Source organism: Cyprinus carpio, chromosome B14, assembly GCF_018340385.1.
Source record: "Cyprinus carpio isolate SPL01 chromosome B14, ASM1834038v1, whole genome shotgun sequence".
Taxonomy (NCBI): Eukaryota; Metazoa; Chordata; class Actinopteri; order Cypriniformes; family Cyprinidae; genus Cyprinus; species Cyprinus carpio.
The window spans coordinates 9,949,764-9,965,248 of record NC_056610.1 but is presented as its reverse complement, the minus strand read 5'-3'; the positions used below and the strand labels follow the sequence as shown (position 1 = coordinate 9,965,248).

Sequence of the window (15,485 nt, the reverse complement as noted above, 5' to 3'; positions counted from 1 at the left end):
CTCGACCGACTGAAACTGTCATTGCGCACTCAAAGGCGGGTTAACCTAATCAATCATGTTGACTAGTTTGTGTTAGAGAAGATTCATAAACCATATGGCGCGAGGAGGAAAGCAAGCTTTATGTTGTCCTCGTGACAATGTGAGAGGGGGAACCTTGTTCAATTGTCCTAATTAAGCTTCAGGCACTTAACACACACACAGACAATCTTCTTAACACACACAATGGAGCGATGTGTAAAAGTGCTCTGCCTCTCTCAGCTGTTTAACTTCACGAGAGTGTGCCATAAAATCATTTGCATAAAATAAAACATTTTATGCATGGCAGCTTATCCTTATCACACTGTAAAAATCAAGCCACTAAAATAGTAGGCCTAAACTTACATTTAATCGCTGCCTTAAAATTTTAGGTGGACCTAAACGTTTTCAACCACTTTGCAATTTAATTACCTATGAGAGAGAGAGGAAAAAAAAAGTTTTACAAAAAGAGATAATTATTTGTGTTGGGGAAAAAATGTTGTGGCATAATTATGTATATAAAAAATAAAGTGATTGTGTCGATATATTACAAAGAAAATTTAATTTCCTATATCCACAGGGTTTATTGGGAAATTATTATTTTATAATTCAGCTCAGCAAACAATGCATGATTAAACTCAAGGTAAGGAAACACTGTGAAATTACACATACCCTTTATTTACATAAATGAGGATTAAATAGAATGTTACAATAAATTTAACTAGTTAGATGCATCATAACTTTTTATATATATATATACACACACAACCTTGCCCTTGCATTGTTTTGGACATACATTTTATTTTATTTTATTTTTTTGTAATAATTTGTTTAATAACGCCAGTAGGAAATGTGCAAGGAACTAGGATATATAATGTAAAACTTTGGGAAATGATTCTTGACAATTACAATGTAGAAACAAGATTGAATAAATTCGCTTTCTGATGACTTCTGAAATTATTTATAAATATATAATTCTATTCAGGTGAGAATTTAATTGAAAATCACTTTTGGCATAGAGTTTCTACAGCGGTCATAAATGTGTTGAACGGTGTAAACAATTGCACACGTTTCCTTCAAAAATCGAGAAATAAAGCTTAAAATGTACATACACATGTTGCAGTCTTGATACTGTACCATTTATCTCTAAGCATTTCTCAGATCTTATGAAAATGTATTCCTTAAACCATGTCTTCGATCTGGACATCAGAACGTAGAGGTCCTTTCAATAAATTAAAAATAAGGGAGACAAAACTTTCCTTGCATTACAAGTTCTTCTGCAGAGTCTGTGCAAAAGTTGTGAAAAATGCCCTTCTCTGAAAACAAGGGCCTGCTTTTAATCGTCCACCTCAATTTCCTCGTCCTCCTCTGAGAACTCGTCTGTGGTTTGGCCTCTGGACGAGGACGGGGACTGTGGAAAGGCTCTTGGGGAAAGGCTGGGAGAAATGGGCCCCGAGCCACCGTGAGGGTCTTCCATGTCCTCCATGGACACCAGTTTCTCCAATGCCTGTGGCGGGATTTTCTTGAGAGACTCCACATCCGCCTTCATCTCCTCCAGGTCTCTCTTGAGCTTGGCCCGTCGGTTCTGGAACCAGGTGATGACCTGCGCGTTGGTCAGACCCAGCTGCTGTGCGATCTGGTCTCTGTCGGCCGGTGACAGGTATTTCTGGTACAAAAAGCGCTTTTCCAGCTCGTAGATCTGGTGGTTGGTGAAGGCTGTGCGGGACTTCCGTCGTTTTTTGGAGGCCTGTCTTTGGCCGAAGGCGTTGAGATGTTCACGACCTTTAAATGGAAAGAAAGGAGAGTTGATTTCCAGGAACACATGACAGGAATAACGCAGGCGGCAAGTGTGGGTCACAATTCAGAATAACTTTCATCAGTAAGTCATTCCCAGACACTGTAAGGCTAATGCTCATTCAGTAAACTGAAATATGTGCAAATTTCCCATTATTTAAATGCACATCGACTTGATTTGTGAAGCATTCTTCTTGAAGGTTATTTGGAAGCTCTTGGCCCCTATATTTGGCTGTACATGGTTCTTGAGTGGATATTTGGTTCTCTGGAGATGAAAAAGTCTTTAATGTTACATTATAGGTTCTTTAGATCATTGTTTTGGATTCTAGGATCTTTCAAGCAACATAACAGACTGTAAATGTTTATTTTGTTTTGTAGAACTTAAAAATGTTCTCCTTTGGAATCAGGCTGCAAAATCCTGTTTGGTTCAAATTAGAACCTTTATTTTTAAGAGTCACTGTTGTGTTTGATAGGCCGCAGTTGTTCATTCCAGCTGCATAACAGCTGTTCTTGAAAAAAAAAAGTGGAGAAACTTTCCAAAACATCTGAACTATTGATTGCCAAGTAAATACGAAATATTTGATGTGTTAATCAAGCAGCCTATCACGCCACAGAACTGGCCTCAATCTTATTACAGACGACCTTAACCGTTAGCGTGACCCACCAAGACAGTTCTGCAATGTCAACACGAACGTCATCATCGAGGACTGTTTTCAGTAAATGTGTCAAGTGAACATGAATGATTTCCATCTCTTTAACAATCTTGTAAAGGCTGTGCGTTCTAGCATGCTAACCTGTATTTCTGAAAACAAAGGTTTCGAACATTTTTGAGATCTGGATAGAATTGGTTATGTAAAAACCATTATTTACAGCCATTTTAAAGTATCATGAACCAGTATACTGTTATTTTATCCTCCAAATAACAATTTGGCAACGCAAAAGCCCTATATAATGAAAAGTATTATTGATAATAAGATCGAGTTTCTTTTGCTCGACAATCGAAGAACCTTTAAATTTTTTTTTTTTTTTTTTTTTTTTTTTTTTTGAGGGGTAGGTGACATTCCTGAAATACTGACGGTCACACTCGAGGAATCACTATTGACATTTAGTTAAAAAAAAAAAAAAGAGATAAAAATACCAGCAGTAATTTAATATCTGAAAATGTGTATAACAAAAATAGGCGGGAATGAAACTGGTAAACATTAAACCTAAAAAAAATATTTTGATTAAAAAACATATTTATAAGCCTATTATGTGTATTTACTTTATATTATTGTTTTATATATGCATACAGAAAATTGCATTCGACATCAGTTGTAAAATCCATATATAATCGCTCCCGCTACAATAACACACTTCCAAAAGTACCACTAACTTCAATTTACGCGTTTAAAACTCGAAGACTAATTCGTAAACACAATCCGAATGCAAAACAACAACCCCCTGAAAAAAAAAGACAAAACATTTTACCTTCTGCAGCTTGTATAACGCTGACTTCCAGCCCCTTAAATGTTTTGCTCGCCAGCTCCTCCAGAGCGCACAACGGCGAGGACGGAGCGCTGATCCCGTTCCGAGACGCGCTGGAGCCGGTCACTTTCTCCAGCACGCGCGGAGGGCACAGACTACCGACGGACTTCTTGACGGAGGGTTTATTTAAGATATCCTCAATGCTGAACGGGGTGAGAGGCTTGTTGGAGTTGGCCGGAGGTGGGAGTTGGTCCAAGGGACCCCGCCGCCTCTCTTCGCCGCTGGACTGCAAAACGGAGCCTGCCTTCATGTCTTTAGAGCTGGAGGTCATCTCAGTCCCAAGCAACTATTTCGAATAGAAGTCACCTAGTTCGCTCAATCTTGTTTATGCATACAAAAGCCTGGTCTATTCCTTTTTCTTCAAACAGAATCGTTGTTCTTCCTCACTCTGAAGTGGCTCTCCAAAAGCACCATGCTTCAGGTTTCACAGCCACCCGAACTTTAGTCCTCATATGCGGCTCCAGTCTTCTCTGTGCTGCTCCATGAAGATCTTCAGCATGTGTAGCCGTGTCTCAAGGAGGCTCAAAACAGCAAGCAACCGCTAACGAGTTCTTGTTGATTGCTTTTGTGAAGTTCAATTAGAGAAACACTACACTACTTGCTGACCCGCTGCTCCGTCTTAAAGGGCCAGACCATAATAATGAATTGGACCGAGAATAGGAGGAGTTTCCCCCTGAAGTTTAAAGAGAGGGGAGATGGCTCGGGATGTTTATGCATCTGTTGATGCATCCCACTCCCACTTAGGGCAAACCACGTGCTCCACGCGTATACCTCCCTGAAAAGGGAGAGTGCTCTCATTAACACCAATAGTAGCCTTCTCTATATGTCAACGTGTCTGCTGATCTCTTCAATTTCAGAATAACAACAACAATGCATACTGTAAACATAAATAAAACAATAAAATAAACATTCAGCAAGGCATTAATGAACATTTAGAATTCAAGAGATGTCCATAGTGGAACAATCTGAGAAAAAAAACAATTAGCCTGTAATCATATGATTATTGCTTTTTGATTTTGGAGCCAATGACTGCATGATTTTAGCTATCTGCTGTCACACGAGATCAGAATGCAAGGCGAGTCATTGTTTCAGTCCTATAAAAATATTTTTGACGGTTCCAAAACTGTATGGGCAAGGCGGCTCAGATGTGGATAACAATTATGTACTGTTAAAAATAAATATACGGCATTTTATATATAGCTTACAGTGTTGGTTTTGCAAATAGCAGCGACTTATTACAAGCAGTTGTTTTAAGCCTTTAAAATGCATTTATTTTGCTGGTGGGACATTTTTATTAAATCTTAATGAAGCAGAAATTTAGCAAAGGCATCCTATCCCAATAAAGCAGGATACTGACCAGTGTGATTTGTTTTAAAGGGTGATTTTTTTTTTTTTTTTTTTTTTTTTTTATATGAGTTCCTCATTTTAATATTCTAAATAGTATTAAAATTTATGAGAAGGTTTAAATTTAAACTGAGGACAAATAGAGGACCAACATAAAATATTCCCGTAACATCTCAGTCAGTGCAGCACAGTGGTATTCTATGAATTTGTGAAAATGCACGTGGGTAAAGAGCAGAGAGCAGCAGACTTACAGCAGTGCTGTTCTCACCGGCTCTGCGTCGGACTTTATTCCAAATGATGCTCGTGGGACACTGGAGAAGCGCAGTGAGCCTGCTATGAAGATGCAGGTAAGAAGAAATCGTGTTCTTGCTTTAGGAAAACATGAAATAGAAGAGATCGATGACTGGTGTAATGATACTTGACCTAAAAAAAAAGATCAACAAAGTAAAATATTTTTTTCCAGACATTCTTGCACCGCATTTCGTGATGTTCTACAGTGAAGTTATTATGCGATATTTTTTTTCCAGCTTGCTTTTTAACAAAATTAGCACAATGCAAATAGTTATTATATATAGAGAGAGAGAGATAGATCCGCTCACGAATATTTTTAAACAACATTCAGATGTATTCGCTTTTGATATTTTGCTGTTTGGTTTATTTCTAAAATAAAAAATAAAAAAATAATTTAGGCTAGTATTTCGTCACAGATATAGACCTATTTAGCTAAACAACCCAACATTACCAAACAAAAGTAATTTTCTCTTTAACCTCCCTGAGGCCTTTAGACTAGTGAATATTTAGGTGGTCTCCCCATAAATGTAAAACATTGGGCAATAAAACAAGAGGCGATGCTGACATTTGATAATATTTAACAGGGTTTCAATAATCGATTAGGGTGATAGATGTCTCTCTTACACGAGTCATTGGCGATATATGGGGAGTTCGCAGGAATATCGCATTGTCCGTGCCAAGAGCACCATATGGTGACATCCGTACAGGGACTGAAACGAGCCAAACAGCTCACGAGCACTAAAACAGCACGACATTCTATTAGTGCGGGTCCAGACCGCTCGACGTGGGCGACACGGAGCCAAACTATAATAGAATATTTTACGGCAACTGAGCAACAATGTACTGAACAAATGTATCTAACCAGACTACATGCTAATGAGTATACAGTAATGTTGCACCCTTGCAGTTTATCTTTGTTATATATATATATGTATATATGTGTGTGTGTGTGTGTGTGTGTGTGTGTGTGTGTGTGTGTGTGGGTGTGTGTGTGTGTGTGTGTGCAAAAATACATCAAAGCAATTGTAAATTTAATTTAAGTGACATTTTCGGTTTCTAGATATTATGAATTAAAATATCAATAAATTCAGTGGAAGAATATATATATATATATATATATATATATATATATATATATATATATATATATATATATATATATATATATATATATATATATAAATTTAGGCCTAATGTAAGTCTTCAAGGAAGTTGAATGAGGTTATTGTAAATATATATATATCATATCATATATAAAATCATATAATATATGCTTTAATAGTATAAATATAAGCAAAAGGCTGCGTGAGTTACATGCGCAATAATAATAATAATAATAATAATAATAATAATAATAATAATAATAATAACTATTATTATTAGTCCAGTCGGATTCAAGTGTCCTTAAAGAATTGGCCACCTCAGAATGTCAGGTCAGAGGAAAGCTGCTAAACCTATTAAATGATACATGGGTATTAATGTAATGTGGAAGGATAGGATTTCTGATCGGGAGAATGGTGCCCTTCAGCGCCAACAATAGCACATTCGCATTACCCCACGGAGGGCGGGTAGAGAAACCGAAGCTGAACATGGTGTTACATTTCTCTCAAATGCGCGAGCATTATTAGTTCTAAAGATAATCCCGTCATCTCTCTTCTCCAAACCGCTCTGAGAGGACACGGACGGTCTCAAGCGGAGCAGCGCTAATTCGAAAGGTTTTCTTTGGCCTAATTTAAACGTTAATTAGAAACAGAACACCTGACATCATCAATCATCACGGCTTTAACGGGAGCGGGGTTTTATTTTCGCCCAGCCCTGCGTCACTTCCCTCAGCAGAGACGCATATGGAGGTTGCAGCGTTCTGGAAACATTTATTCAGGATAATGCTACTGCGCACGAGATTACGTTATATATATATATATATTCTATATATATATATATATATATATATATATATATATATATATATATATATATATATATATATATTATATATATTTATATATATATATATGAAAAGTGCAACGACAGAATAAAATGGAATACAATTTAACGGAATTATATTATTGAATAAAACATGATTCCATAACAAAATAAAATGCAACAAGAAGAAAATTAAATAGTAGCCCACAGAATAAAGCGTTTTTTTTTCATGTTTAGTATTTTTTTTTTGTGTGTGCAAATAAATGTATGAATGATGCAATATTAAATGCAAATAATAAATATCATTTAAAACAGAATATACAAATTATTAATTATTGTATACACTATTAAATACAACACACATATTATATTAAAATATGCTAAATCAATTTAATTTTGTAGAAGATTAGCTTCTTTTAAGTTAAGTTTTTCTCCTTATTTTTCTCGATATGATCCATATAAAGAATTTCAGAAACACTGAATTGTCTGATTCCTTAACAGATTTACTCTTCGATATAAACGATTAGATTTCATTTTAACTAGCCATAAAAAAAAGAAAGCTCAGCAGTTGACTGAGATATTAAATAGGCACTTCTCATTTAATATCACAGTAACCTCTCAGATGTCTCCACGCGTTGCACTTTAAGATAGGCTCGTTTCTGCTAACATTGCTCGCCCCTTTCTCACCCAAACAGCTGTACGAACTACTGTATAAACATGATACGGGGACATACGTGGAGCCAGCCGGTGACATTTGACTGTGACGAACCTATCGGGTGTGTTGTGTAGGGAGGTGTTACTCTGGCTCTGTGCCGTTTATTTCCCAAATACCCTCTTGGCATAGTTTGAGCCCACATGCCCTGATAACAAATCTATATAAATATGAAAATATAATATTTTTTATTAAAAGATATAAAGGAATTGACTCTAAAATTCAAAATTATAATGTCAAAAAAAAAGAAAAGAAAAGACAAAAACCTGATATATGTTCTGATCGGTTTAAATTAAGAAGTAAGAATGAGGTCAATGGATCGTGTCTATGAAGCGGTGAATCCAAGCAGTGTGATTGACACGTTCTTTCATTATAGCTATTGAGCTGTAAACCAATCATGTCGACGTTTGGTTGCTCTCAACAAAACAACGCCACAAAAACGGCCTGTACAAACACACATCAGCTATTAGGCCTCCAATATGATCCTTGTGATCAAAGCATAACAGTTCGTAGCATATATTTTGTGCATAATATTAACAACACGCACTCTCAAATAAAATGATATGTTCAGATATTATTGCCGTTTAATACTCGGAAAAGTGTACTAAAGCTGTGACTGGGACAGTACCTTTTCAAAAGTGCACTTTTGTTCCTTATTTACGCTATACCTAGACTTGTACCGTTTTTTTTTTTTACTGAGTGTATATTATATAATATATATATATATATATATATATATATATATATATATATATATATATATATAGGCCGATAAAATACATTCTAATTCAAAACGACATCGCGTTACACTGGAAATCGGTTTTTGATTTTTTAATTTATGATTTATTTTGGTTTATTAAATGTATTATCCATTTCGGATTATTTCATTTAAAAGAGGGTTAACATTTGTTGCAGAAGCGCAGGACTATTGGTGGACGTAATGAGCTAATCGATGTAGTCATGAGTGTTAATTATGTTTAATAATGTCATATGGATGAGTGTTTCGTCCAGTTTGACAAGCTCAAATCAATTAAGGAGCAATAAAATCGGAAATCCATTATGGTGAGGCGCGTGCACATTTGATGGTCACAGGTTAATTGCGCGCGGAGGTTGATGGCTGACGGCGCAGGGAAGGTGTCCAAACAACTCTCATTATTACCGAGCCACGTACCTCTCTCTAAAAACAATATAATCAAAGCGTCAGAGTCGCCTGCTGTTTTACATCCCATGTTGCTTTTGATGGTGTCATGTTCAGCGGTATTTAGTACCTGTTGATGTTTTCTCTTTCTGTGGATGACAAATGCCCCGGCTCCCCAAAGCGCACGCACCCTCCCTAACAACCACAAACCTCGGACAAACGGACGCGCGGATCAAAGGCTCGGACCTCACCAGAGCAGTGTTGCACCCCGCCAGCGCGCCACTGGGGTCGGGTCCAGATCATAAAAAGGGCCGTGAGGGCACGACTCCTGGAGGGGATTATGGAGCTTTTCGCTGTGAGTTCCGAAAAAGAGCAGCGAAGGTGTGAACAGGAGGAAATGGATTGGTCCTCGCTGATAAACGCAGTTATTTGGATAGATCGTCAAGGCGTGGGAATTCGATGGAGGTCACTGCTCTTTACCAAACAAAGGTGCAATAAATCATTTTACTAACTTACGTTTTTGTAAGCACAAATACATACTAACATCAAAAGAGTATAGATGCTACAGTGTTTATAACAGAATATCAACGAATATACATCCAGACAATAAAATCGCTTCTAGCTCTTCGGTTTGTCCAATTATAAGAGTTATTTTTGCATGTCACATCAATTTTAACATAGAGACATTCTCATTCCTTCTCCACTGAACCCCTCCACCCTCTCTCTCCTCACCTGAATGAACGGTTGACACCCCAACACACTTCACTGATGGACACGCGCAATTACGCACATCTGCGTCTGAGCGGCCAATGAGCGGAAGCCAAAACAGAGCTGATACGTGTTCCAGTCCATGGCACTGCCACTGTGCCACGCTGCCAGGGCCATCCATGTGTGAAGAGTCATTTGGGCTCGTAGAATTTCGTTTTCAGAAACACCGAATGCATGGAATGGATAAAACATGCAAGGAATGGATAAAACATTTGAAAACACTTTTGCGCGTCGATATAATTAATCACAATAACACTAACAATGTGTAATTGCAAGCTGTTCTACAACATGATTACATATTAAGCACAAGTTGTTCATTATTACTAATCATGTTGTAGAGAGAATGTACGCGTATTTCAGTATGTACTATTTTAAATGAGTAAAATTGGCCAATATTTTGTTTATTTGCACATGAACAAAATACGAGGGAACGACATGAATTCATTTATTCAAACTTAAACTTCATAAACAGTCATTATTATTATTATTATATATCATATAGAAAATATAGTGATAATAGTCAACTGTATAAGTGTTATGTAATAACCTACCATTGTTTGTAAGTTTTATTTTTATTTTTTTAAAGATAAAAATGTTGTTTACAAATGTGAAAATTTCGACGACATTCGACGTGGCCGGTTTTTTTTTTTTCATTTGATCTGAAGCAAGCATACGTAATCGCTGTTTTTCTCGTTCTTTCTCTGTTTCTCTCTCTCTCTCTCATGCACACTTACCTGTCTGGTGTGGACCTGTGAAGGATTTTGGCTTTTGAGCGCAGCGTCACGTGAGATGATGCAAAACCACGGAACAATGATCAAAGAGATGCGCGCTGATGATCCAACACTGATGACACCACAATCGCACACACACATATTAATGGATAAAGATGCTTTGGCCTTTTGGATTAGGCCTCTGTACAGAGAAACAAATCAGTATTTATACTGAGGTATAATAACACTTAATAGTATAGTTAATTTTTATATATTTAATCATTAATTTTAAATGGTGGACACATTATGCAAAATAATAATGTGGATCATTGACAAATTAGGATTTTCTTAACGACAAAAAGGAAACATCTTTAAAAAGAAATCTAGAATGTTTGGTATAAGTTCTAAGAAATGCTAATTTGTATGAAAGTTGGTTGCATAATAATAATAATAATAATAAAAAAGTATAGGGTACAATTTTCTGGGAAAAAATATTGAATAAATCCATTAAAAAAGTAGCCTATTAATCTAATTTCCTTGCTCCTTGAATACACGTGGGTGTAAACAACTTAAAAATTAGTTGATAAAAATAACACATCATATTTGACAAAGAAAGGTTTAACAAAACGTGCCTTTTAATAAAATTCTTAAAACATTTTATAGTTTAAAAAATATAATCGGTTTGAGTTTTTTTTTTTCTTGTCACATGGGAACCAAACTGTTTCATGCATGTAAGGTTTTCTCATATCGACATTGATTTAGTGAACAAAAAGGAGAAAGAAAATGAATCATCTTAAATTAATATTTTATTTTTATCATTTTAGTTTAGCATTTTAATACATTTAATAATTCACCAACTAGACATTTTTGACAAAAAATATAAAAATCACTGAAAACATGGGTAACACTTTATGTACTTATTATTGTAATAACATAATTACATGCAAGTAACCCTAAGCCAAACCCTAACCCTAACCCTAACCATACATGTAATTAATAAATATTACTCAGTACGTAAATGGAATAACTACACAGTGTAACAAGGACATCTTTAAATAAAGTTTAATCAAAACATGTTAAAAAGAGGTGTCATTTTCTGCATGAAATGCATTTTAAATATATTTTTTAAGTAACTTAATAGATAACATATTTATGAATATGTATTTGAGATGAAGAGATCTATTCATGACACTATGTCGTGCTGAGTGTTCTCTGGAATGGAAATAACTGATCATCAGCTGATTATGGCGCGTGTAATCGAGCAACATCAGCCACGATTTATGTAGTTCCCTGAGAAGCAGCATGCGCTTTTTAAAGAGGGATTTAATTTGGAGTGCACTCCGGGTGCATATCAGCGTTTATGAAGATAAATGCTATCACTAGCACACTGTTCCGTGGGAACTACAGCAGAATCAATCACCGCAGTTCTGGCCGCGACCACTTGGGCGCCTAATGGAGAAGATGGGGGAGGTGGAGTGAATTATCTCATCAGAAATCCCACGAGGACCAGAGGTCAAGGTTTAAAGTTGGATTTGTCAAATGCACAACATGCACAACATACAGCTCAGCTTGTTGACAATGAATTGTGTCATCGTGGAAGCTTGCTTTATTATAAATAAACATACGTTCTATATTATGTAAAATAAGTACTGTAGTGAATAAATACACTTAAAGGCGATCTTAAAAACGTGCTTCATATGGTTATTTCTAAATATTATCAAGAACATTTCAATGAAATTGATGTAATTGTGCTATGTTTATTGTAACCATATTGTTTTCCAAGTTATCAATTGGCAGACAACCAGTTAAGTGAATCAAAAGGTGATTGACAGTATAAGAAGAGTCAATGGTTTCATCCTCATTTTTATCTGGATGTACTGAATTATTCAAATATTCATTAAAATGCTGTTCAAACAAAAATGACTTTAATACACCTCTGATGATGATGATGTAATTTAGATTTATGTCTAGAGAAAATGTCCAGAAAATGTGGTGTGGAGCAATATTAAGTTTTTTTTTTTTCTTTTCTTAAATGATTTTATGATTATTTTATTAATTTATTTATTTAATAAATTAATTATTAATAATTATTTTTATTAAAATAACAAATATTTATAATTATTTATTAAATAAATAAGCAACAAAGCTATACTTCTTTTAAATATCACAAATATTTGAAAAACCATAAAATGTCATTAAAAATAATTAATGAATGAATAAATAAATAAATAAATAAATAAATAAATAAATGTGTATGTGTGTAATATATACATGTATAATATGTATACACTCAAGTGTATTCAAGGTATAAAGCAAAGTATGGTAACACTTTAGTTTAGGGACCAATTCTCACTATTAACTAATTGCTCATTAACATGCACATTATTATTATTATTATTATTATTATTATTATTATTATTATTATTATTATTATTAATCCTACTCCATACCTAAACATAATAATTACCTTACTAACAGGCTAAGCAACAAATTAGGAGTTTATTGAGGCCATAGTTAATAGTGAAAATTGGTCCCCAAACTAAAGTGTGACCAAAAGGGTTAATTAACTCTTAATAAATAAAGTATTAATATTATAATAAAAAAGTAAAAAGTACAGTTGTAAATGTATGAAACCAATATCACTACAGAAAATTGCATTTCAAAGAACTTGACACTTGTTTTAAAGATTTTAAAAACATTATTTCTTTATTTCTTTATCGTCCTAGACATCCTTGTTTGTCATTACACTGAAAAAAAAAAATTGATTCATTGAATTAAGATAATTTGTTCCAATCAATTGATTTTAGCTACATTTAAATAAACACATTTAGTTGACTAATTTTCAACATTTTTTATGAAATGTAGCTTAAATACATTGTTTGCAACCACTTACCTTAAAAATATTTAGTCTAATTTTTTCAGTGTACCTTATACACAATTATAACATGGACAATATAATGTAAAATGTTACCTAAAATAATGCGTCATAATGGGCCATACATGAAATACACTGCAGAGCAGAAACATACAGTGAAGATGAGTGTTTTCTAAAGTGCATGTGGAGATGGGAGTGTAATGAATGTGCATCCGTGTTACATTTTACGAGAAGAGTGTCTGTGTGTTCACAAATAAATACTGTATATACAGTAACGTGTGTGGTGAAGCACCTCTCCAGAGAGGTGTAGTTTCTCGTAGCCGGAGCGCATAAGGGTTTGATTAAGCTGTGATCAGCTCCTGCCCTCTGCAGCTCCACTCCACTCCGAAAGCGCAATGAGGAAATAGCTCGTCTGGTCGCTGACAGAGCCCCGGTTTTTCTGTAAAGATAAATGACCCAAAATATTAAAGTTTAACACTTTGACAAAACCCACCTGATCTGGAGGATTAATGCAATGAAAAATCCATCTGCGCACGACTCCGTGGAGAGTAATGGCCTCGCGCTGGGAAGGTCAAACAATATTTAGGATAAGTACATATCCAGTATATAGAGCTGAACTTTCCCAAGGCTCACACACTTAAATGACACCTACACACATGCTCATATGGAGGAACAGTTGTCAGAGGACAGTGGGTACATTATTCTTCGTCAGCGTGCGTTGCCAGTTGTGCTTTAAATGTAATGCACACCTATTATTAATGCATCCAAATGAATAAGTTAGTGTTCATTTAACCTTCACGTTCTGTTGAAAATGACTGAATGGGTTCTCAGAGACCTCAGTGCATATGCAGCAAAAACCCTCTTTTGAAATTAACCTCTTATTTTACCTTTAAATTAAATGGTTTTCTGCATTAGTCAAAACCTGGTAGGCAGATAATATTAAAGCTTTAACAAACAGAAATGTGACTGTTATCCAATATTCCAATATTGTTTGGTGTCAATCCGAGCCCATTTCTCATCCAATTTGGAAAAGTCTGACACTTAAAACCTGATGTTTTTGAGCCATTAAAATGGTTTTTAGTCTCTTAGACTCTTGAAGGTTGACTAGCTAAATAACAAAACAGCACACAGCCAGTCCAGACCTGATTACGCACAAGGAATTGAGAAGACTGGGGCTGCATATATCCCAGATGGATCCCATAAATACAGTCCAATTGGAAATGGCAGATAAACGGCGCTGTCAGAGAGGACAAAAAGATAATTTTTCAAAACATCCCAGAGAAACAGCTCCAACCAAACCTTCATTACCCCTCTGGTTTTGGACGAAACAGGAACTATTCACTCCCTGGAAGTAAGTCATCTTATGGAGGAAAAAGTGCTTGTCCCCCGTGGAACATTCCTCACGGAACACAGGAGGGGACTACACAAAAAAAAAAAAAAAAAATTCAAGAAAGAAAAGAAAGTGTGTCAGCCAGGAAGATTTCAGATTAGCAAAACTCCAATTTTCTAATTCTATCTATCTATCTATCTATCTATCTATCTATCTATCTATCTATCTATCTATCTATCTATCTATCTATCTATCTATCATCTATCTATCTATCTATCTATCTATCTATCTATCTATCTATCTATCTATCTATCTATCTATCTATCTATCTATCTAAAGTGATATGACAGTCTCTATTTTCATTCAAAACATTTATCAAAGCACCTTTGTGAGTGATCATGTGACAATAATAAACATTTATATAACAATTGTTTATATTTTTCTCTTGATTAATTTATCCAAGATGTAAAAAAAGGGGGAAGGGAAACTGAGACAGAGATGTGTGATCGGAAAAAATGCAGAGTAAAAAAAAAACTGGGAAAGGTCTCGGCCCTCAGTCCTGCCATAACTTACAGTGTCCTTGTCGCCCATAAATATCAGAAATAGGCTCATACTCAAGCCCATTCACAAGCAGCACTGTTTGTGTGTGTGTGTGTGTGTATGTGTGTATCCCAGGGGCCCGGGGTCAATGTACACACACACACACACACACACACACACACACACACACACACACACACACACACACACACACACACACACACACACACACACAGAATTAGCCTTCAGCTGTATACCGTCTGCTCTCAGGTAATAGAAAGGGAGGTTATGTACAATGAGAAACACAAATTCGGCCAATCGTTCTGCTGACGGCAGCTGTTAACTTACTGCTGATATTTATTGCTGCACGTTTTGAAGCATGTGTGTTTTGGTGTGCTCGCTTCATCCTTTTAAGCATTCTGGATTTGTTTTTGGTGGAGAAATAGATAAATAATTGGAGATGACAGTGCTTAAGGAGGAACTAAACCTCTACTGTAAATTTGTCAGAAAACAAGGCT

General features: G+C 35.5%; 1 protein-coding gene across 1 annotated transcript; it reads right to left on the bottom strand.

Moving 5' to 3' along the window:
* Positions 1-672: 672 nt before the first annotated feature.
* lbx2 (ladybird homeobox 2) lies at positions 673-4,047 on the bottom strand. Its single transcript, XM_042737998.1, has 2 exons — positions 3,280-4,047; positions 673-1,797 (listed from the first exon to the last, which is right to left on the bottom strand). The coding sequence occupies exons 1-2, from the start codon at positions 3,605-3,607 to the stop codon at positions 1,352-1,354; spliced, it is 774 nt and encodes a 257-aa protein (XP_042593932.1). The 5' UTR covers positions 3,608-4,047; the 3' UTR covers positions 673-1,351.
* Positions 4,048-15,485: the final 11,438 nt, after the last annotated feature.

What these genes read in the sequence shown, in the direction of transcription:
- lbx2 (XM_042737998.1), bottom strand. Translation starts at nt 3,607, where the DNA reads ATGACCTCCAGCTCTAAAGACATGAAGGCAGGCTCCGTTTTGCAGTCC. An exon ending in CGTTATACAAGCTGCAGAAG is followed by an intron (nt 1,798 to 3,279) that starts GTAAAATGTTTT and finishes TTCCATTTAAAG; the next exon opens with GTCGTGAACATCTCAACGCC.